Raw genomic sequence first — 24468 nt, forward strand, 5'->3', positions numbered from 1 at the left:
CCCTCCTTCGTACCAACTTTTATGTCATTTCACTTGTGCTACACGTGCTGGGCGGTGACCCCAAAGAAGGACTGATACCTGTGCCGTTATCTGTTTCAAATATCGGGGTGGGACCGGATAGGGTGCATTTTCGAGGACGTAGAGAAATCTGGGCAGAGCCATCATTTTGTATAACCCCGCTCTACCCAGGAGTGTAAGGGGCAAGGATGCCCAATGCACTACATCACGTTTTAAGCGTTCCAGAGGGGGTGCCAAATTTTTTGCGAAAAGGTCTGCTGCATCCTCAGTGATATAAATTCCTAAATATTTAAAGGAGCCCCCGCCAGTACCAGCGGGCAATTGTCGGGGAGCGTCGGAGTTGGACCCCTCAGTACATAGAGGACTGATTTGGCCCAGTTTATTGTGTAACCCGACACTCTACCGAGGAGTTCGCAAATATTAAGAAGCTCAGGTATGGGCCTAGTTGCTTTTTGGCAAATGAGTTTCCTGTAAGAAAGCTATGTCGACCCTGTGTCGGAGTAAATAATTAACTCTCTGTCTCTTCTTTCAAGTGTCATTTAGACCACGGACATTCCATGTGGCAAAAGTCACATCCGAGGGGCCAGAGATGTAACCTAACTGGGCCATGTTAGCGACATAAGTTGGAACTGAAAAAATAGCAATTGTGTGTACTTGAAAGTTGCGCCTATTTGCAAACCTGAAATTGTCTCAGTGCAACGCAACAAATCCCAAAACCCCTCCCACCAGCCCCAACCAGCCTCCCCACCCACCCCGAGAGGCAACACCAACTCAAACCAAACATTGCATAGTATAAATGGCACCCTCAACATAGTGAAAAGCAACCAAATTGGGTACATTTCGTTTATCCAAAACTTTTTAAACTAAGTGGACACCAAAAAGGAGGGTGCAATGCTCTCACAGCCGTGTGGCATATACAGAATAATTTACACAATGTACCAAATCCCAGCATTAACAATGAACTACCTAATAAGTAAGGCCTAGGGGACTGAAGAGGCCGCTGGTCAGCCGGGACATGACCCAGAGAACAGTTCCATACTTGCGTCTGAACCACTTTGCGGAGGGGAGAGTCTGTTACTATCTTTGGCAGGGCGTTTATTATTGAGTTTGAATGTGTGGCAGAACTCTTGCACCTCTGCAGGAGTGTCAAAGACAAGGGCCCGCCCATTTACCTCCACCCGCATCCGGGCAGGGTATAGCATTCCGTATTTCAGTCCTAGATTCCAGGGTGTTGCCTTGACTCCCAGATATTTCCGCCGGGCTTCCTGGACCATGATGGTAAAATCAGGGTATAGCGATAACTTAAGAGCCCTGCCACAAGATTTCGCCCCTCTCGCATGATAGACATAGGGCAGTGTCTCGGTCTCTGAAGTTCCTTATGCAGGCAATGATGGGCAGAGGTGGGCATCCTGGATTGGGTCTGGGGCCCAGTGACCTATGGGCGCGTTCTATTACAAAGCCCGGAGTGAAGGAATCTCTCCCAAATACATCTATCAATATCGTCTCCACCAAAGTGTCCATGCGTCCAGCAGCTGTAGATTTGGAAACACCCAAAATGCGAATGTTGTTTCAGCGACTGCGCACTTCCAACTCCTCATTCTTTATTGCATCGTCTTTAAGGATACGTTCCATGCGGTCCAGCCTCTTCACTGACTATGCCATGCCATCTTCCAAATCCAAGGTGCGAGTCTCCACCACATCGAGGCGCCTGTCGTGCACTTGGACCTTTGTCCCCAGCTCCGCAATATGCTTGTCCATTGTATCAAATCGCACGTCCAATGCTTTGAACCCCGCCCTCGTCTCCTGCAGGAGCGGACCCAACTGGCCAGTGCCATCCTCGGACATAGGAGCCGTCTGACCACCCTCCGCCATGTCGCTGGGTTGATAGTGGGCAGCCTCTGTAACCTTTTCAAAAGGGAGCAGGCATCGTTTGGGGTCCTTGAGGCCCATGCCGCAGTTGCTCCGAAGGATCAAGAATAAGGGCCCTGAGTTAAGGCCCTCGACTATGACAGCGGGGTGAATGCGACAAAATGGAGTGTCAGTTTTCAGGTTAACAGTGCACAGTGTCACTCTAGGGACACGCTGACAATCGCCCGGTGTGTGGGTTAGCTTTACGTTAAAAAAACCTACGACATTCACTGTAAAAACACAAAGGTTAAAGCGGATTTATAAGAAGGCTTTCTAATAATAAAAAAATAACCAACGTTTTAAAAACAAAGAAAGGATTAAGATTCACCAGCTGAATGTAACTGACCTAAATATAACTTGCACCACTATGATGTACTGCTTATGACCTCCTATTACATCACTGATGGCATATCAGATATATGCAAGCTATATATAGGTCATATATAACTGAATTTTAGTGTTTTTAGTTTTACGTTTTTTTTTTTAAACTTTTTTTTTCAGTGACAATAGCCCTATGGATACATCTATGTTCGAGGGGCGACTCGGACGAGGTCCAAGATGGCGGATTGACACCGCCAGAGCGGAGGAGCGCTGAACGGATCCGGGCTTTGGTGCGTGTCTTTGCTATACTGTGCTACGGGTTAATGGCTCTGTGGACTTTGTGAACGTGGCAGGGCGCTGATTTTGGCGGGCGCTGACTTTGGCGGTGTGGAAGGAGGAAAAAGACGGCGGTCTTGGCATACTGCAGACATCTCGTGGCGGGCGGAGCGCTTTGGATTTGAGCCTACCTGGATGCTGCAATTTCGGCGGATTGAGAGCCGAGTGCGGAGGCTGCTCCGCTCTGCTCGACTTCCGCGGCTGACCCCATACTCCACGAGGGGCTGGTCGGCGATCAGCTGGATAGGTCTTAGAATCTATCAGCGGCTCTCTTCCTTCCCGACAACAGCAACTAGCCACCCTGGGATGGCGATGAAACCGCCTGCACGAAACACCCGGACCACAGCGGTAACCGTGAAGCAGACACCGGTACCAGTGTCAGTGACGGCTGTTACCTGCAATTCAGCGTCGTTGGAGAAACTTGCTACTATTGCTGACAAGACACCGCATAAACAACCCTCTGGTAGGCAAGGAAGACAAGAAAAGCTGAATATGAATGGTACTAGAGCTAATAATGGCGATAAAGTGCTTTCAAATGCCGGTGATCAGTTAAAGCTGTCTGAATCATTGCGCAATAATGTTATAACGGGGAACCAGGACAGCATAACCCCAATGGCTATAGGAGGTAAGATGATACATGAGGCAAATAATGTTGAGCCTACACTTAACAATGCTCTTCTGTCAAAAGTTAATGAAGCCGATCTCAATACTGGCTCAGGTACTGGTTCCCCTACACCGACTACTCAAGCGGAGAGCTCAATATCTAACTCAGTGATTAATATCAGCATAAGCCCCACGCAAACTGAAACTTTGTTTTTGGAAAATCCCTCCTCTGATCCAGGGGTGTCTACTATCTTTTCTGCCAAATCTGTTGAGATCGGCGGGTTAAGGGCTGAAGGTAGTGATAATGTTGATAATATTGACGGAACTGAAACAGATGAGGAGTATATCGACCTTAATGACCTTAATGATCTTGGAACTAATATATCTGGTCCGGTTAAAGAAAAAACTATCAATATCAAAAAGGTGAGAGGTAAAACCAAGAATAAACCCAAAAAGACTATTAACAAATCTAATCCAAACACTATGAAAGCAATAATAGAAAATAGCCCTATCAGACAATGGGTGCAAGCAAAGGGCGGTGTTAAATCAATGGCTATGAGACTTTCAGTTAATAGTCCCAGTGATTTAGGCACTCTAACTAATGGCGTAACTCCCTCAGACTCTACGATAGAAGCATCTGGAGCAATGAGTGCTAGTCAACGATTAGCCAGTATATCTACTCCCGCTCCGAATGTAGAAAAGTCGATGGCTGTGATGGCTGTGAGGGAAATGGAAGGACAGGAATTAACTGGCTTTGGTAAAGAAACTTTAAAAGAGCCCATCAGTTCTGGGTCAACTACTATGCAACCAGCTTCTCTGTTACTTACAACATCTATGTGTGATACTCCTACATCATCACAAATTAACAATATTAACAATACTCTAGCACAAGACACAGAATGTACTGTTAGAATAACTAAAGATGGCATTGAGGTGGCCCCAACAACAGAACCAACAAAAGAGATTACTTCCGGAGGATTGGACCACCCGTCTATCTCACCGGCTGACTGGACCCTTCAAGGGGAGGTGTCTGCATCTTTTCAGACAATATTACAGCTACTTAATGAACAGAAACAAGAAGCTAAGATCCATTACCAACAAATGAGGGAAGATAATAATAAGACTCAAATATCTCTGCAAGAGATGTCTTGCAAATTGGTGGCTGTCTCACAAGATGTGGAGGAGCTACAACAAAGAGTGGTTCTTACTGAGGAAAAGACACAATGCTCTGAAATTGCTGTGAACAAACATACTTCTCAATAACTCCAGATGCAAGCTAAGCTGGAGGATTTAGAAAATAGACAACGGAGACAGAACCTACGCGTTTTTGGTATTGCAGAGGGCTCAGAGGGCTCTGACCCTAGGGCTTTTATTACTCAATTATTCCACAAGGCCTTTCCTGACCTATCAGATTGGGATTGGGACTCCCAGATTCAACACGCTCATCGGCTACCTTTAGTGCAAAGGAATAAGAATGCTAATTTTCCTCGTCCAATCCTGATCTGCGTAGGTAACTTCTTGCTTCGTCAAGCTATCTCAATAAAAGCACGGCCAAATACCCCAGTTACTATTGATTCAGTTAAATTTTTTTTTAGATCTGATTTAAGCAAACTTTCTCTGGAACGACGTTGGAAACTGAAACAATTCATTGATCCTATAAAGGAACTGGGGTGCCAAGTTTTCCTTCAAGAACCAGCCAAACTGTAAGTAATCAAAAATGGCCGGTCTTACTTTTTTTTGGAAGAACATGAGGTTGAATCCGCCATGGCTACTTGGAGATTGGAAAAATTAACTGGATACTGATTTTTGACTAATGCTATGTTTGTTTGACCTTTCTTATGGGTATATATTCTAATTCACCCATAGACAGGTCTGATTGGTTTGGTTTGCAGTAATAGGCTTTCTTTAGATGTGAACGACTGCAAAAAGTACGGCGTCTTGAATTTATTATTTTTGCATGCCCGGATCCTAAAAGCGGCTAATTCCGCTCATTGGCTGCCAATATAGCAGCAGCCAGATTAAGGAGGGGACCTACAGGTAACTATTGGGTGGGGGGAGGTTGGGGCAGGACGTGGGGAGGGGAAGGGGAAGACTCATTTTGGGATAAAAAATGCATCAAAAGGCACAAAATTTACAAAAGTTACAAAATCAAAAGGAAAAATAATGTTGTTGTGATCTGTTGCTTGATTAATTATAGAGGTCATATAGGTAGTGATATACATAATTTCAAATGTATCAAATAAAATGTTTAGTTTGGAATGTTTCGGGACTAAATAATAGAATTAAGCGGAGCCTTGTATACGAGGAGCTTAAGATGTATCACCCTCAAATTGCGGTTATTACAGAAACTCATCTAGCTTATAAGGATAGACATTTACTTAACCCCTTCGACGCTCATGACGAGCTCAGCTCGTCATGAGGTACACCTCTCGTACGCTCATGACGAGCTGAGCTCGTCATGAACAATGGGAATCAACAAATCTCAGCACAGGAGGGGAATACCATCAGCATTGATGTGGTTAAGCAGTTAGGATATGATATTATAGTTTGCACTGAATTCAATGCTTCAATCCGGGGGGTAGCAATTTTAAAACATAAAGGCTTTAAATGTGAGGTAATGAAGACGCTTACTGATAAAACCGGCAGATGGGCCATAGCACAAATAAAATTGGGCAGTCGCAAATATACAATTTGCGGGGTGTATGCGTCAAATCAAGATGAACCTATAATTTTTGATCAAATCAATATGGAATTACTTGAATGGGATGGGGAATATATGGTGCTGGGTGATTTTAATTGTATTATGAATTATAATTTGGATACTACTCGGAAAAATTCTTTTCAAAGAATGAGGAAAACCAGAGCTGCAATTCTGGATTTAGCTGCTATTCATCTCATAAAGGATGCTTGGAGATGCTTGAATCCTAAAATAGTTGGCTATACATATTAATCTGCAGCTCATAAGTTATACTCACGTTTGGATATGATTTGGGTCTCAGATTTTATTTTTGATAAATGCTCAATGGCCATATATCCAAGGGTGACTTCGGATCATAATCCGATTTCTTTAACTTTTGAGGCTGCAATTGAAGAATTTTCGCCTCGCCTCTTTTCATTTCCAAGATATCTGCTCATCGACTCTGTGTTCATAAATCAACTCAAAGAGCATATAAAAGAATTTATTGATATAAATATACACTCTAGCTTACCATTGATAGTTTGGGATGCTTGTAAAACAAGCATACGTGGATTTACTCAGCAATATATCTGGCGACAAAATAAAGAACGCCGAAATTTACAGGAAGAAAGGCTTGGAGAAATCCGCGATATTGAACTTCAATTGGCAGAAGCACTTTCTGCTGGGGTATTGAACATAGATGCACTTAACCTTAAATTAATCGAACTTAAAACTGCATTAAAAGAGGTTCTTAGGGTCAAGAGTGTTGACAAATTAAAGAAATACCAACTTGATCAATATGAAAGTGGTGACAAAATTGGTAAGCTTTTGGCCTACAAAGTTGCTGAAGATCGTCCCAGAATATGGTTAAAGAGATTAAAGGGGATAATAATCAACTATTCTGTGATTCTAAATCAATACTACAACAATTTGCTTCTTTTTATCACAATTTATATACAACCGAAAATGCAATTTCGGATGATAGTATTAAGAATTATATAGAGTTAAATATGGTTAAAAAGCTAGTGCCAGAACAATCTATACAATTAGCGGTAGATATTACAGCCACAGAAATTAAGGATGCTATTAACTCCCTAGCACCTGGTAAAGCTGTAGGGGAGGATTCTATCCCTTTGGAATTATATAAATGCTGCACGGAGGAATTGATACCTTTATTGACCAATGTGATCCGCGCCATCGGCAATGGGCAACAAGCTCCCAAAACTTGGAATTTGACTCAAAGTATTTTTTTAAAAAAAAAGGGTAAACCTCCACAAGAGAGAGGATCCTACAGGCCAATTTCGCTCATCAATTGCGATGCTAAAATCTTCGCCAAAATATTAGCTAGGAGGTTGGCGCCAGTAATGTCTCAGCTTGTTTCTTGTCAACAACATGGATTCATTCCAAAAAGAGACACTACAGCGCATATTAATATGGCCATTTCTGCTTTTGATGCTGCACGGATCCAATCCGCCCCACTCGGGATGATTTTACTGGATGCAGAAAAAGCATTCGACCGAGTGGGGTGGGATTTTTTGTGGGTGGTCTTACAAGCATTTGGCATTAAAGGTCAAATTCTGAGATGGATTCGATCGCTTTATGATACCCCTATGGGTAAGGTATCTTATATGGGAAAATGCTCTCCTATATTCCCAATTAAGAGGGGACAAGACAGGGGTGTCCTTTATCACCCCTGCTCTTTGCTTTAGGTATAGAACCCTTCTTAATCGCACTGCAACGCCAGGCTTTAATTTGTCCTTTTTTCAACGGCCTAAATAAACTTGATATCACTGTGTATGCGGATGATATTGCAGTTTTTTCCTCTGATGTCCCTCAAGCAATGAAGGGTATTTTAATTGAAGCTGGTAAATATGGTCTAGTTTCTGGTTATAGACTTAACACTACTAAAACGCAAATTGTTATGAATTATCACTCGCCTTCCCCCATCACAGGCATATGTGGTGTTGCAACTTATTTGGGCATCAAAATTTCCTCGAATATTGATTCCATTGTAGCATTAAATTATGAATCATTGTTAAAAGAGACTGCTATGCAATTTAAGAAATGACATAAATTGCCACTCAGTATTATCGGTCGAATACATTTAATTAAAATGAAAATCCTGCCCAAGTACTTATATTTATTCCGAGCGATTCCCTTACGGGTCAATAACTCTTACTTTTCTAGATTAGAAGGGAATATTAGTAGTTTTATATGGGGGTATAAAAAAGCCCGACGTGCTGTATCTTTACTTAAATTTCCCTTTAATCAAGGTGGATTGGCTCTCCCGGACTTTAAGCTTTATTATTGGTCGTCTTTCCTGATTCGTCTTCGTAGTTTAATAGTTAATGATAAATGTTTTTACTTTCATAAATTTTTACTTGGACAGGATGTTAACATGTTTCTTTACAGGCTAAATGACCCTAACTATTTCAAAAGGGTAAAATTCAAGACGGTACGAGATACCGTCAAAATCTGGCGATCTATTATGGCCAAGTGTAATGTTTCACACCTACACAGTAAAACTCCTTTGTGGGGCAATCCGGGCTTCCCTTTAATTTTTCATGATACCTCTTGCCTAATATTTTCAGATTCTGGTATCAGACTCTTGGGAGATGTATATGATCATCAGGGATTTATGTCATTTGAAAAAATGAAACTATGCTATAATCTACCTGAACTGGCTAGGTTTAAATATTATCAGATCAAGGACTACTTAGTGAAGAAATTAGAACTGACAATGGTAGTAGATTCTTCGCTTTGGGACTGTCTCTACAGAGAGGTCGACAAATCTATGATTAGCATGGGATATAAGATTCTTTTTGGCTTTAACACTAATGATGTAGTTAAGTTAACTGAGAAATGGAATAAAAAATTGGCTTTGACTCTACCATCTGACCTAGTTCCTTCATCTTTTAAAAGTTTAAATCTGGCAGTTCAATCTTCTAGCTTAAAACTGCAAATGTTTCAAACTATTTGTCAGTTATACCACACTCCCGAGAGAATTCTTAAATGGACAACGAATAACAACTTTGGGGATCGTACGAAATGTTCTAAATGTGATCTGAGCGGTGCTGATATTGTCCACATGTTCTTTTCTTGCTCTTATCTTAAAGATTATTGGGATGGTATAATTAAGGTGGTTTCTGATAGACTTGGTCAAAATATCATATTATCACCCACTGATGTATTGGTGGGTATTTGTGGGGGTATCGCATTTAGGGATCTGTTGAATATCTTAATTACCTGTGCAAGACTTACTATTGCTAGAGCTTGGATTCAAAAAAATGCACCTACGGTTATGGAATGGTGGAACCTAGCTAAGGAAACATACAATATGGAGGTTGCACTTGCTGCTTTAAGGGGTATACAAGCTAAACTCAAAGTTGACAGAATATCGGGTTTGTTTATGGCTTAATAATAGCACCTGTCATTTTCTGAAGTGTTTTTCTATAGTATGTGACATTCTTTTCTTTTTTTCTCTTTTTTTTCTTCTTTCTGTATGACCTCTTTCATGTTTAGTACTTATGGAATATCTAATGTTTATTTTTCGCTGCTACAGAAATCGATTAATTTTGTAAATGATGATTTTTTGTTTTTATTTTTCTCATGTGTCCATTTGATGCAAATAAAGATATTTTAAAAAAAAAAAAGGATACATCTATGTTCGGGTGTCTTTATTGTATAAATGTATTAGTATACAACATTTCACAGAGAACTGTCTAAAATAGATAATATTTCATGAGCCTCTGTAGCTTATGGATTTGATCATAATAATGACAGCCCAAAACCGCTCTGTGAAGCTTTAGCATTGTCAGGGCTTCAAGGATCATGTGGCAAGGAGAAGCACATTATGGGGCAAAGTTATCTAAATTACGTGGCAAACAAAAACTAATTACGTGGCAAATCCGCCGGCTCTCATGACTGTCCATTGTTTCATGAACAATTTATCCATGATGTGTAAATACTGGTAGCTGTAGTTTGAAGAAAATAGCCTTTTCACACTAACTACCCCCAAAACTGCACACATTTATGAAGTCCCAACATTTAAGGCTCAATATAACAGGAAAGCCTTTTCTATTTAAGATGTGGAAGTAAGTTATGCTCGTTTTGAAGGCGCTACATTTGTCTAACATATTTCGCACATACTTCTGGGTTAACAGGAAAGGACACCAACATGTGTCCAGAAGAAACAAACCACTTCCAATAACAAACCAAACAATTTCCATGAGGCAAAATGTAAATGCACAAGTATAATATTTATTGAAAAAACAAACTTACCAATATGGGCTCTGTCCGAAATTATTAGCCTCTTCTCCCAACCTTCCAGACCTAAAATGGCATGAAGAGTAAAATGTTTTATTACAGCACACATTCATAATTCATTAGTTTTCCCTACGAGGCCACACTCCAACATTCCTAAAAGTGTGCATGAGGGTACAGGTAATAAATGATGGAGAGGAAAATGCGGCCTTAACACTGCTAAGTTATGACTGTCAAAATATACCATTTTTATGTCGAGTCTGGGCAGCGCATGCGCTGCTCTGCGAGCCACGCAGTATTGGAGTACGGACCTGAAGCCCGCCCACTCTTTGCCCATATCTGTCATTGGCTGTGTCATTGTCCTTCATAAATACTGGCTTCTGATTTGTTATTAGGCTTGTTAGTGCCTCCTTAGTACCGCCTTGTCTTCATTTGTAACCTCCCATGAGGTCTGGCCCTTTTACTTTGGTTGTTAGACAGTACGTCTTTTTTAGTCTGCAAGCACTATTTTCTTTATTGTGTTTCTCCTACTACAGGCACTACATGCTTTCCTGCACTATTCAGCGTGGTATGCGTGCTTTTACAAAAAAAAGCTTTTACAAAAAAAAAGCATTTGTTTGCCAACTTGACAAACAAATTATTCTTTTGGTAAAAGCGCCCCATACCCATACTGCGCTTTCACTTTAATGGCAGCCTCGCACCTTACTTTAGACACGGCTCGTCTAAAGAAAGGGGTCTGGCTTCTATTAACGGGAAAGCACCGAATGAGGCACTTGTAAACAAAAACCATTTGCAATGCAACAGGTCTCGCATTTTAGAAACTTTGACATATTAGTATTGTGAATGATAATGCCTTTTATGATTGCAGTTTTTTTTAAACACAAATAAAAGGTATTGTCATTTACAAAGCCAATAGCTCAAAATCTTGCAATTGCGAGACCTATTGCATTGGAAATGCTGGCTTGTTATATCATCTAACTTGCATACAATTGGACCTTGCACAAGATTCTGCGTGAAAATTGGCACCAGTTGCATTTCAAACACAATAAGAAGCAACAGAGGGAATAAACAATCAGGTCGCCCTCCACTCTATTAAGTCACAATATATAGAAGACCTGATTGCACTTAAAACAACCACCAAGATCCGAAGATCCTGCGAGCAGCATAACAGTATCCCTGCTCAGATGCTGGCTTCCCAAGAATTCCAATCAAATCCGGATCCGGGTGAACAAGTCTCCCTGTTTGTCAAACTATCAAAATGTGAGCCATCTTGTTAAAGTAATCAAGAAAAAAATGTGTGCAAGGTCAGATAGAACCTCACGTAAGCATTACCAAGGTAGCTGCTGGTTGGTACTCACCAGTTTGCTCACGTTTTTATCATTGGTAACATCCATGCCCGTGAAAAAAGAAAGTAAATAGGTGTCAAGATAATGCTCAAGAGGTGAAGAAAGAAACAGAAATGATATGCAAGGGAATGCACAAACAAGTGCTGCTAGTGTACTGTTATGCCCACAGGACCCCGTAGTGAAAAAAGAGCACAATTTGCTTCTCCAAGCTAAAATGAGTTGTAACTCGCTCGCACATATATGTACTTTATTGGGTGCTGCGAGCACACTCAGATTAAAACGAACTGTATGCTCCAGACTATTTCATTTAGGAAAGGCCAACATGTTTCATTGCCAGTACCTTGCGACAATTTAGTCAGCGCTTCAGGGACCAGTCTTCACCTCACTGGTACTTCAAGCTTAACCAGGTGGTTGCTATCTGGATTCATACCGGCAACACACCTCCTGGGGACTGTTCCCCCTTTTTAGCCACACAACCCCTGTAAATAGTCACAATCGCCGCTCGTCGACCGCTATCTCAGGGCAGGTCGGATTGCACTCTCAGCTTGCAGAAGCAAATTGTGCTCTTTTTTCACTATGAGGTTCATGGGGCATCGAATGACACTAGCACTTGTTTGCGCATTCTCTCACATATAATTTCTGTTTCTTTCTTCACCTCGTGAGCATTTTCTTTTTTTTTTCTTAAGCTTTTTATTAAGTATCATCAACACAACACATCATACTTACTGAGGTGTCAGTACCTTTCAACTTGAGCTTTATCTTGACACCTATTTACTTTCTTTGTTTTCACCGTCATAAAAGTTGCCACTGATGAAAACTTGAGCAAGCTGCGGAGTACCCACCAGCAGCTCCTTTGATGTTGCTTACGTGAGGTACTTTCTGGCCTTTCACAAATTTTTTTCTTGATTACTTTAACAAGATGGCTCACATTTTGGTACTTTGACAAACAGTGAGACTTGTACACCCGGATCCGGATTTGATTGGCATTCTTAGGAAGCCAGCATCTGAGCAGGGAAACTATTATACTGCAATCAGACCAGTTGTGTTTCACCAATTAAAGGAGAGGAACAAATGTTATCGTTTAATGAGGCTTGCACTCTAGGGTGTGAAAGAATTTTCAAAATGTATGTTTTCAGTTTCTATTGAAATAACTGACTCCAATAAACCACCGTCCCTGAACCAGAGAACCAATGAGAAGTCTTATTAAGTACAAACTCATGTTGCTGCTCAGATTCACTTTACACACTTTATTAATTACACATTTATGGAAGACAAACTGTTTTTTTTAAACGGGCAGGAATCTGTAATCAAGATACTCAAGCAACGCGAAATAAGATTTGCCAGGTTTCATTTAGCAGTGAAGGACATCCCGCTAAACACACTCATTACTTAAGATTGAATACAAAGAAGAATATTACCATAAACCATCAGTTGTCTTCAAAACCCTGGTTTTACATCCACCTACTGATACATATATGCAGGATCTTGCAAGAACACTACTTTAAGCAATGTCAGAGAGAATAAATCACTGAGCTGAGCAACTGGGAAGTCCCCCGGGGACTGGGGAGCGGTTGCTGCCATTAAATTATTGAAACTATGTAAACCAGCAAAGTTAGAATATTTTAAGGGGAGGCTGCCGCTGGTGGTAGCTGTAGTTGTTTAGTGCAGGCAGGTAAAGCAGAAAGGGACTCTTAAGCACCATGGGAGTGGAGGAAAAAGAATAATATCTAAACTTGTGCGTGAAGGGGGGGTGGAGGTAGCTTATTTGTCAGGTGTGGGTCACGCATGTGTGTATATGCATACACGTGCGCTTGCAGTCGCCCTCTGGTCAGGCAGTGACCCTCCCCGGTGACAACCTAACCTCAACTTTGTATCTCAGGGCTACCTGCAGCATTTCCTTTCCATATTTAACCCCACAAACAGGAGCCTTTTTAGGAATGAAGGGGCCCACCACTGCCAAGATACAGGCACAGACATATTTTAAGCATACTGGGCATGGTGACGCAAGACCTGGTAGAATGGTGGTCATGCCAAATGTGTAGCACTCTAGTGTTCCGAGGGTCTCGGCTGAGCCCCGGAACCATATGCACACATTGTAGCACCTTCTGGCCAGGCGTGGCCAGAAGGCTATAAAAGGACGGGAGTCGCTCGGGACTTCCGGTCCGACTAGCATTCATACTGTGTGGTGTCAATTTATTTAGAACCCCATAGTGCCCCCTAAACATTCCTTTTGGCCCCGGCTGAGTGACCCCAGAGCCTGCACCCGGACACTGGCGACGAGGGTGGGATGCCCATAGCGATACCCCCGAAGGAAAAGAAGAATCTCACCGAGGCACCGGAGCAGCCTGCAGCGTGGCCGCAGAACAATCGAAGCCGGCTGGTGACCCTTTACGGAGCCCGTGGTCTCGAAGGCCAAAGCCGGTAAGCAGCGTGAGCAAGAGCTGCATGAGGGACCGGCAAGTGCGGAGGCAGGAGACGCGGGTGAAAAGCTGGCCCAGCGTTGGAGAGGCCCAATTGGCCGAAGACGAAGCACGCACATGCGCAGTAGACACGAGACCAGCCCCCAGCGTCAGAGACGCGTGTGAAGGCCTCCACCGCAATGCGAGGCAGAGACCGGCAGGGCCAAGGAAGAGCCCAGAAGCGTGTGTGTGCGAGAGCCGCACACAAGGAAAACAATCAACAGTGCACAAAAGAGAACAATAAAGAAAAGGGACAATTTAAACAAGCTTTGAGCCAACCAAATAAACAAGCATTGGCCCAATCAATCACCACACAAACAAGCATTGGTCCAACCAAGCGATCACACAGGAATAGGAGCACGTTGAAGGCAGCAGCATCAGAAATACGTGCATTAAACAGCAGAATCAGAGAAGGAGACGAGCACTGACCAAAAAACAAAGGCAACAAACCAGCATTAAACACAACAGAAAAAGGGTTTTAAGTAAACGGGAATTTAGAGCGCTCAGGCAGTATTAGCGTCAAAGTAATTTAGAAGTTCAAGAGTTATGGTGCTAGCAGGGAGGGGAGACCCAAATAACCCCTCAATTTAAATGTTCAGCAAACACATCTAGAACAATGAACAAAAACTCCTGCGCACTCAATTTAAATATAGTAATTGATATAACAATGTAATTAGTAGAAAATATGTCCAGCGTCGTATCTTGTAGTTTCTTATAAATCTCCTTTTATTAGGTCATCAGGTCATAGACAATTCACAGCCAGCCGACACGTGTTTCGTTGCAGGTCTGTACATTCACAGATGCTACAACTCTTCAGGGCTCAATGCCTGAATCCTTAGTATTAAGGCCCACGTCCGGTGTTAATTCCGACCCGGCAGGGTAACTTAGTATTGTGAAGATAGCGGTATAAAATGTGCTCCGCTAGTAGATCAATTGTTATCGTGGACGCCAGTAGTCTGTATATCAGTTTTGAAATAATCCCTGTTCCAAATCCTGGAGGTCAGGAAGTTTCCTTACATAAACACACGGGTACGTGTGTTCACACTCGCTGGGGCCGAATCGCCCTCGCTACCCTGGCGTCTGCGAACCGGAAGTGACCACCACCATGTCAAACCCACCAAATGCAGCCGCGGCAGGACAACAAGCAGGAAATCCACTGAATGCTGCAGCAGAAGGGCAACAACAAGCCCTACCCCTAGCGGGACCACCCCCGGTACAGCAAGCAGGACCCCAGGTACAGCAATCAGCGCACTCGCAGATACAAGCGCTACCCCCTTTTAGCGAGCTCATCAATCCAGCAACAGCAGCCCCGAGGTGGGCAGTATGGCTAGGACGGCTGAATAACTATTTCGTAGCCACCAGGGAAAAAGACAACGAAGTCAAAAGATCGCTGCTGCTACATTTTGATGTCGATGAAATCTACAAGCTTTTCGCTCATCTCCCGAATACAGGAGAAACGGATGATTATGATGCCGCAGTACGAGCGTTGAATGCGCACTTCGACCCACAGCTCAACCGCCATTATGAGCGTTTCAAATTCAGGCAATCGAGACAAAGGGAAGGAAAGACAATGGACGCCTTCCACGCACGATTGAGAGAGCTGATCAGCACGTGCCCGGAAGAAGACCAAACGAAGGAAGTCACCGCGCAGCTGATACAGGGATGCCACAACAAACCGCTGAGGATGCTGATACTGCGTCAACCCCGCATCACGCTAGAAGAAATATTATTACTTGCGGTGTCGCATGAATTATCAGATGTCAGATCGTCGGCAATGGAGGCCGCCCTTAACCCCAACGCAGACACAGGAGCGACAGTGAAGACAGAGAGAGTAGATGCCGTCCGTAACCCTGGCCGAAGTGGGCGATGGCCGACAAAGACCCCACGACAATCGTTATGTGGTTATTGCGGACGTGAAGAACACGGCCCAGAGGGTTGTCCCGCTCGAGGGAAGACTTGCTCGAAGTGTGGAATACCGAACCACTTCGCCAGCGTCTGCAGAGGTGGATTCCGCGGAAGAACTCAATCCAGGAAGAAGACGTTGTCAGGAGCCGTGAGGCAGTTGGCATTAGATGACGCCCAGTCACCCCGATCAGCCAAGCCCCAGCATCGGCGATACGACCGCCTAGACGACTCCTCGACAGAAGAGGACGATGAGTGTTACTTTGTATCCTTCACAAGTGAACCGAAGAGACGGCGGAGGCCGCAACAATGCCAAATTCAAATCGACGGGTCATCAGTAACGGGAGTAATAGACACAGGCGCCACCGTTAATGTGATGGGGATACAGCACTACAAAGCACTCAACCCGAGACCGCAACTAACACCATCAAAAGTCTGGATGTTGACGTATGGAAGCCAAGAACCGCTCTCTCTGCGTGGGAAGATGGTAGTACAGGTCAAGTCCGAAGAACAGGAAGTAACGGCGACGTTCCATGTCGTAGACAAAGAAGCTGATCTCCTGGTCGGGAGTCATACTGCGGAAGACCTAAACCTCATCGCGTTCGCCAATGCGGTGAAGAGCCTACAAACCGAAGACATTCTGCAACTCTTCCCATCGCTCTTTGAGGGCCTAGGAACAATCAAGAGGCCACCTGTGAGACTCCATAATGACAAAGCCATCCAGCCAATTGCGCTAAGACACAGGAGAATCCCATTCCATCTGCGAGCAGCCGTTGAGCAAGAACTCGCCAGCTAGAGAAACAAGGAGTCATTGAAAAAGTGACTGGCCCAACACCGTGGGTGTCACCTATGGTGATAGCGGAGAAGCCACGACAACCTGGGAAAATAAGGATTTGCATTGATATGCGAATGCCTAACGAAGCAATCAAAAGAGACATCACACCGACAGTAGATGACATTTTAGCTGACCTTAACGGAGCCCAGTGGTTTTCAAAACTAGATCTGAACGCTGGCTACCACCAGTTGAGGTTGGCAGAAGAGAGTAGGTACATCACCACGTTCTCGACCCACCTAGGCCTCAGACGCTACAAGCGACTAAAATTCGGAATATCTTCAGCCGCTGAAATATTCCAGAACACCATCAAAGAGATACTGTCAGGCCTACAAGGAGTGCTCAACGTCAGCGATGACCTCTTAATACACTCTAAAACAAGAGAGGAAGATCATCGCAGGTTGAGAGCAACCCTCAAAAGGCTAGCAGAATATGGAGTGACCCTGCACAAGGATAAATGCAAGTTCTTCCAGAAATCCATAGAATTCTTTGGATACGTGTTAGATGCTGAAGGAGTCAGGGTAGACCCCCGGAAGTCTCAAGCCATCAAGCATGCACCTGCTCCGATGACAGCGTCTGAAGTAAGAAGCTTCCTGGGCTCAATAAAATCAAAGACGCCCTACTAGACGGAACCACCATGGCGTACTTTGATACCTCGAAACGAACGGAGATACTAGTGGATGCCAGCCCGGTTGGTCTGGGCGCACTACTGACCCATGAGACAGAACCAGGGGTGTGGGCCCCTCTAGCATTTGCCAGCAAAGCACTTACCGCAACTGAGGCAAGATACTCCCAGATAGAAAGAGAAGTTTTAGCTGTCAAATGGGCTTGCGGTCACTTCCACTTATACATCACCGGAAGCCCATTCCGAATGGTCACCAACCACTAATACCGCTGTTCAAGGGAACCGCGCCTCACCCACCGCCTCGAATTGAACGATGGGCAATTCAAATACAATAATATCAGATGGACCTCGTCTATAGACCCGGGGCGAAGAACCCGGCTGATTTCTTGTCTCGACACCCGGCTGCAGGAGCGGTGACAGAAAACGAACAAGATGCCCAAATAGAAGAGTCAATAAACATGATAGCCCAAGGGTCGTGTCCCCAAGCATTATCAGCACCGACGATAGTGAGTCAATACTCCAATGACATAGTTGTTCGAAGAGTCGTTGAAGCAATTCAAGCAGGATCCTGGGATGGATTCCTATGAAACACCCAGGACTGGAGTGAGGTAGATCGATCCCGGCTGGGGAAAATTTGGAAGGTACACAATGAACTCAGCAGGGCGGAGAATGGTCTAATATTGAGAGGGCACCGAATCGTTATACCTCTGACATTACAGGAGCAAGCGACGTTGCTGGCCCACTCAGGACATCAAGGCACCCGACGCATGAAGGCCAGAATGCGCGAGAAGGTGTGGTTTCCTGATCTAAAGAGTGACGTCGATAAAGTGGTGCAGAATTGCCGGGCATGCCAACTGACCAGTGCCCCTGAAGTGCCAGCACCTGTGATCACAGAAGACCCTGCGACAGCCCCATGGTCATGGGTCAGCCTAGACTTTGGCAGCTTCCCCGACGGGAAAGTGACGGTAGTGCTCAGACAGTTACACAAAATACCCCATTGTGGAGGTGGCTGCATTCACTAGCTTCATGAGCATTCAACCGATCCTGGACTAAGTCTTTGCTATGTTTGGAATCCCGCAGATTCTCAAGACCGACAACGGACCCCCATTTCAAGGGAGTGACTTCAAGGAGTTCCTGCGGGGATTGGGAGTGAAGCATCATCGCATCACGCCGCAATGGCCACAGGCCAATGGCGAGGTCGAAAGGTTCATGCGAACAATTAACAAGGTCCTGAGGATGGCCGCAGTGGAAGGCACCGACCGTGAGAGTGCGCTCCACCGTTTTCTCGGAGAATATCGAAGTACGCCCCACAGCACCACTCAAAGGTCACCATGGTAGCTCATGCTTGCTTGAAGGACTTACTTCCGATGGCTGAAGAGTGGAGACCGGAAACATACTCCCCAGAGGACACCCAAGAAAGAAGGAGGCGGAACAACGACAAGGCCAGCAGGAAGCGGAGAGCTCAGGAACGAGAGCTCGCACCAGGAGACACCGTACTAATCCGAGCCAGACGACCAGGCGTGAAGTTCCGCACTCCATATGAGGCTGAATCCTGGACAATCAAGAACACAAAAGGAACGGTAATAACAATGCAGAGAAATGGAGAGGAGGTGACACGTAATGTCTCATGGTTTAAACAAATTCCATCTGACTCCGGGTGTGAAGAGCGAGCTGATGAACCACTGGCGGGCGAGCCCACTGTAAGTGGGGAAGAGCATGCCCACACAGAATCACTCACTGACGCAACTGTGCCACCATCGCAATCTCCTCCCCGACTAAATACTGCACGAACACCAGCAAGAGGAAGGCAGCGATATGATCTCCGACCTAATCCAAGACCCAACCAGAAGCTGGCGGACTTTGCCTGTTAATGGTCATCAATCTGGTTGTGGTTAAAAGACTAACTTGGGAAGGGATGTAGCGCTCTAGTGTTCCGAGGGTCTCGGCTGGGCCCCGGAACCATATGCACACATTGTAGCACCTTCTGGCCAGGCGTGGCCAGAAGGCTATAAATGAAAGGATGGGAGTCGCTCGGGACTTCCGGTCCTACTAGCATTCATACTGTATGGTGTCAATTTATTTAGGACCCCTTAGTGCCCCCTCAACATTCCTTTTGTCCCCGGCTGAGTGTCCCCAGAGCCTGCACCCCGACAAAATGTGCTGTGGGCATCTTTGGCATGATGGTGCCCAGGCCCTGCCACAATACTATCCTGTCTTTCTCATACTGTGGACATATCTTGCATCAGCACTGCAGAAAGATTTAGGAGGGGAAGAGAGTATTTAACCCCCTTTTTAGGCCTCGCGCCTGCGATTGCAGGGGCGAAAGCCCCTGCTGTCGCAGAGCGAGTCTTTTGTAATCGTTTCAGGCTTTTTTGCTTTCAAGGACTAGGCAGAGCGGACAAGAGGCTGTTACGCGCACGCAACCTGCCGGAATCGGATCAGGTTGCGCGCATAAACACGCGCTCTGATTCCGGCAGGCTCTTCACAACACACATACAGCCCAACCCCCCCCCGCCGCGCATACACACACATACAGCCCCCCCCGCCGAGCATATACACACGCACACACAGAACCCCCGGCGCTTACACACACACATCTCCTACCTCATCTCAGCGTGTCTTCTCGCTCCCTTGCCCCCACTCCTCTGGTCCGCGCGCCGGCTCCTCTGTGGTGCAGTTCCGTGCTTGTTCTAATTATGCGCGGGGTGGGGAGCGGAGCGGGGGGAGTTGCGGTTCAGGGTTCTCTCATCGTCGGGGCCCGCAGCGGCAGCAGCGTTAGGACCGGCTTTCCTTGGAGTCCGTGTAGGGCGGGACTCCGCCGCCAGGCCCCGCCCCCGGTGCAGCGCCCGCCCGGGGAGGAGGACGAACAACAGACTCCAGAGCGGGCGGACCAGCAAATAGCGGGCCACGAGGGCTGGGGACACCCGCAGGCTGACAGCTGCTTCACCACACCCGCGGCCAAAACAAGGAGCCGACCTCTGCCGGAGCCCAGAGAGAAGACCGCAGCCACCAGAGGTCTCAGCTGCCCAGAGACTGCTAGGTGAGGCTTAGCGACCACCCCTCCGACACTGCGATTTGAAACTAATGCTGTGTGTTTTGGGTTAGTGTTCCCTCGGGCTCTCTGCTGTGCGTGGAAGTTGCTTTGCTATGGCCCGCCCCGCCACCACTGGTTTCGTTTTAGTCAGTGCACGCGCATCACGTGGTTAAAGGCAGCAGTTGCTCCCTGGCATGAGCCGGTTGCTCTGGGAAATGTTTCAACCACGCCGTGACGCCGTGTTAGTGGGTGCAAGTTGTCAAGACAGCGAGCCGGGCTACTTGGGGACACAGAGAGAGTTCTTTGGACTGTGGATTCTGACGTAAGGTAAGGTAAGCCCGGACCGGCACAGTGCGGTCAGAGCGGGCACTAATATACCGGGAGTGGCCGGGCAGAGTACCAAAGGAACGGGCCGGGCAGAGCTGGCGATAGTACACCAGAACTGGTGATGACAGTCTGTCTGACTACTTTGAAAACAGAAAGCCAAAGAACGGCGACTCTGGTGTACCCCAATTGGCAGAGAAGTTAGTGGCTGCAGGGGAATGAGGAAGTGCAGAGGGAGGGGTGTCTGGGCCATTGTCAGGAGTTGGGTAAGCTGCAGTAGGCCCTGGTTCGAGCTCCCTGTCCCTAAGGTGTGCACAGAAACCGCAGTAGCTTCTGAGGTAATGGTTCATTACTGAAAAAACAAATACTGCCTCTTATGTGTGAAGGCACGCTGCATTAAGCCCCAGTGAAGACATTGTTAAGGCATTGTCATTTACACCAAAACATCACTCGGGGACACCACCCACTTCACCTTTCCACCGACTCAATTGCAATAACTTTTATTTAAGTATTAATTATTAAAAATATTAACAGCCATTATTATTGTTAATATCAATAAATCTAAGTCACGTAAGTGCAACACATTGCGTTACAAATGCTATAGGTGTCACATTTGCAATAGTTATAACTATTGGCATTGTCATACACAATGCCAATAACTCAAACTTTAATGCTGCGAGACCTATTGCATTGTAAATGCTTGTTTTATAATTGGGCAGGAAAAGTTGTTTGATGCATGTACAAACGAGCCTTGTAGATTGTAAGTGATTAAAATGAAGTGACACAAAAATACTTTATTTTAAATGCTAATATGATCCACGAGGAGTCCATCATTCTTGTAGTATAAAAGCATTAAGTTATTTTTTTTATTGACTAAGGCAAAATATGCCTAAATGTACTTAACTTGTTATAAACGTCGGGTATCATGTAGTACGTCTTTACTGTTGCCACAAGAGGGCAGCAAACGACCGATCTTATTTCAACATGTTTCTTCACTTTGCTCGGCTCAGTGAAACGCACGCGCTGCGTTACTAAGCCACATGCAAAGATAACAAACCCTGATTAAGCCAGTCGGGTTGAATTTAATATACTAGTGTGGCACTTCACTCAATCTACTCTTGTTTTTGCTTCCAATTAGTTAATAAGTCAAAATCACCGGTACAAATGATTTGGATGTTAAAAACCTAGTCCTGGAAGAGTCTGAATACCCTCGGTGAAGCGGACACCACTAACCAGACATGTATCATCATCCACGGCACAAATATATACATGAAGGCAGACGCAGCTGTTATGCAAATATGAAAATGATGAATAAAGTTACAAAAAACAGAATCCAGACAGCAACAAACTATTCAGTTACAGCTATCTCTATATGCGCAGACCAACAAAGCAAAGGCACCCAGGCGCACAGACACCTGACATCAGGCGCAACCCCCCCCCCCCGTGTGTGGCATCCCGGGATGGGACAGATCCCGGGCACACACAGCCAGACCTGAACGTTTCACAGGTCTTTAAAAGACCATTTGAATGGTAATTAGGCCTTGCTGTTGTTTCACCCCTCCCTGCAGCTCCACTCTATCTACTGATTAAAGGTTCAGCCCCCCCCCCCGAATTGCGCCTCTGCTTGACAATACACAGTCTGAGAGACGTGCATGTAGTGTGCGTTCTAGTCTACGCACGTCACGTAGGTGACGTGCGGCGGCCATGTTGGAGGGATGCGCGCGCATCCAGTTCAGCGCGCCGGGAATAGAAAGGACCGGAGGTTGCCGGCCGGCGCTCCTCTACACATTCTGTAATTAACATAATAAATAATTAGTGAACCTACTACCAGCGTCCTGCTTATTATTAATATCACCAACATTACAGTGGCGACGAGGTCGGGAGGCTCCAGCCGACGATTGCAGAAGGGAGATTACACGGTCCCCCACGAGGGCAGCAGCAGGGTAGGCAGCCCCTCCAGCAGCCCAGGCACAGCGCAGAACTGCCCCACGTGGCCCAGCTAGCCAGTGGCATATGGGATGTGGCGGAGCCCACTGGTACAGGAAGTCAGAGGAGCGTGGCAGAGCCAAGGCCACCCGAGAGGCGGCGCAGAGGCCGGAGAGGGCAGCGCTGAGGCCGGAGAGGCAGCACTACGCCCCAAAGTAGACGGCCCACTGCACAGACCATCCCACGTCACAGCGATTGGGAGGTACAGCGCTGGCTACCAAGGAAGAGGAGGTGGGGACCAGCTATAAGAGTCCCCAGGAGGACACCATAACGGAAGTGAAGGACAGCACCCCGGGGAGTCCCACCAGCAAGGACGGCAAAGCGACAGCGAGCAAGGAGGTGAGAATGAGCACGCCAGCAGGCTATGCAATTGCACCAGTGCAATTTCTACCGAAACCTGGGGACCCCCTGATGAAATGGGAGGACTGGAAAGAATACATTGATAATTTCATAGGGGTCATGGAGGACGAGAATGAAGAAACATTCACCCCCCAGAGAAAGAAACGTATACTGTTACTGAACCTGGGACCGGAGGGTCTCAGGATTTACAAAAGTCTGGTGCCCAAAAAGAGAGAAGACTCCGATAAGGATGTATATGCCCATGCGTTGGAAGATCTGGATGAACGGTATCGCCCCACTATATGTGTGTCAGTGGACAGGTTTAACTTCCAGCAGAGGAAACAACGGGCTGGTGAAAACATAGAAGAATACGTGGCGGCTTTGAGGAAGTTAGCTGCCCCGTGTAAATATGCACTGTGGGAAGATGAATTCATAAAGGATCAGATTGTGATGCATACAACGAGCTCAAATGTCCAAGACAAACTATGGGCAAGCGGCGACACTACGCTCAAGGATGTAATGGTCATTGTAAAGAGGGCAGAACTCGCAAGGAGGTGCGCCGACGCAACCAAGAAAGACGTAGCCACCCCAATGATGGTTAACAGGATACAAGAGGATGACCACCGCAAGGACCAGAGAGGCAAAGACACAGCAGCCAAAGGGACAAACAGATGGCAAGGAAAGCAAACAGGCAATGACAGCAAGAAATCGTGCTACAGATGCGGCAGTTGGTCCCATGACGCACGCGATAGAAGATGTCCAGCGTTCAGAGCTAAGTGCCTACACTGTGGCATCTTAGGCCACTATGAGAAGGTGTGTAGGAAGAAACATCCCAAGGGAATGGTGAAATGCGTCGATCAAGGCGAAGAAGACCTGGAGGAGATCGCAGAGGAAGAGGTGGTTACCGTTCTATGCATTTACGACCAAGTACTGAGTGTAGAAGGGAAGAAATCCACAAAACCCATACTAGACATGTCAATGGGCGGGATCACCATCACGGTGGTGGCAGACACCGGATCCCCATTCACCATTATCCAACGTGCAGTGTGGGAAGAAACGTTCAAACCCCACTTGGGCCCAGAGTTGGAGAAATTAGACATTCGGCCCGTCACTTACAATGGCGACCGCATTCCAATGGTGGGGTTCCGACGCCTGTTGTTCGAATTCAGAGGCCGATCAGCATGGTGCAAGCTGTACATTGCAGAGAAAGGACCCTCCGTCCTAGGATGGCTAGACCAGGGCGACCTAGGAATAAAGCTGGATCCAGGAGGCGAAGAACAAATATTGCTCACGGAGCAAGAGGAATGGCCGGACCTGAACAAGTGGAAGGAGAACTACCCAAAAGTGTTTGGAGGCACGGTAGGACGAATGGAAAAATTCCAACACAAGATTGTGCTCAAGGAAGGGGCCACCCCGGTAGCTCACAAGGTGAGGAATGTACCGATCGCGGTGAGAGACGCGGTCCAGAAAGAGCTCCAAGAGTTAGAGAAGAAGG

At 45.9% G+C, this 24468-nt stretch overlaps 1 protein-coding gene across 1 annotated transcript in view; it reads right to left on the bottom strand.

The window, feature by feature from the left end:
- The window catches only part of ADSS2 (adenylosuccinate synthase 2), a 379820-nt gene that overhangs the window by 152364 nt on the left and 202988 nt on the right, over positions 1-24468 (bottom strand). The window contains exon 4 of the mRNA XM_078648576.1: positions 10145-10195. Coding sequence (XP_078504702.1) covers positions 10145-10195 — 51 coding nt within the window. The remainder of the gene's footprint in view (positions 1-10144; positions 10196-24468) is intronic.

This window comes from Lissotriton helveticus, chromosome 6 (genome assembly GCF_964261635.1).
Source record: "Lissotriton helveticus chromosome 6, aLisHel1.1, whole genome shotgun sequence".
NCBI lineage: Eukaryota > Metazoa > Chordata > Amphibia > Caudata > Salamandridae > Lissotriton > Lissotriton helveticus.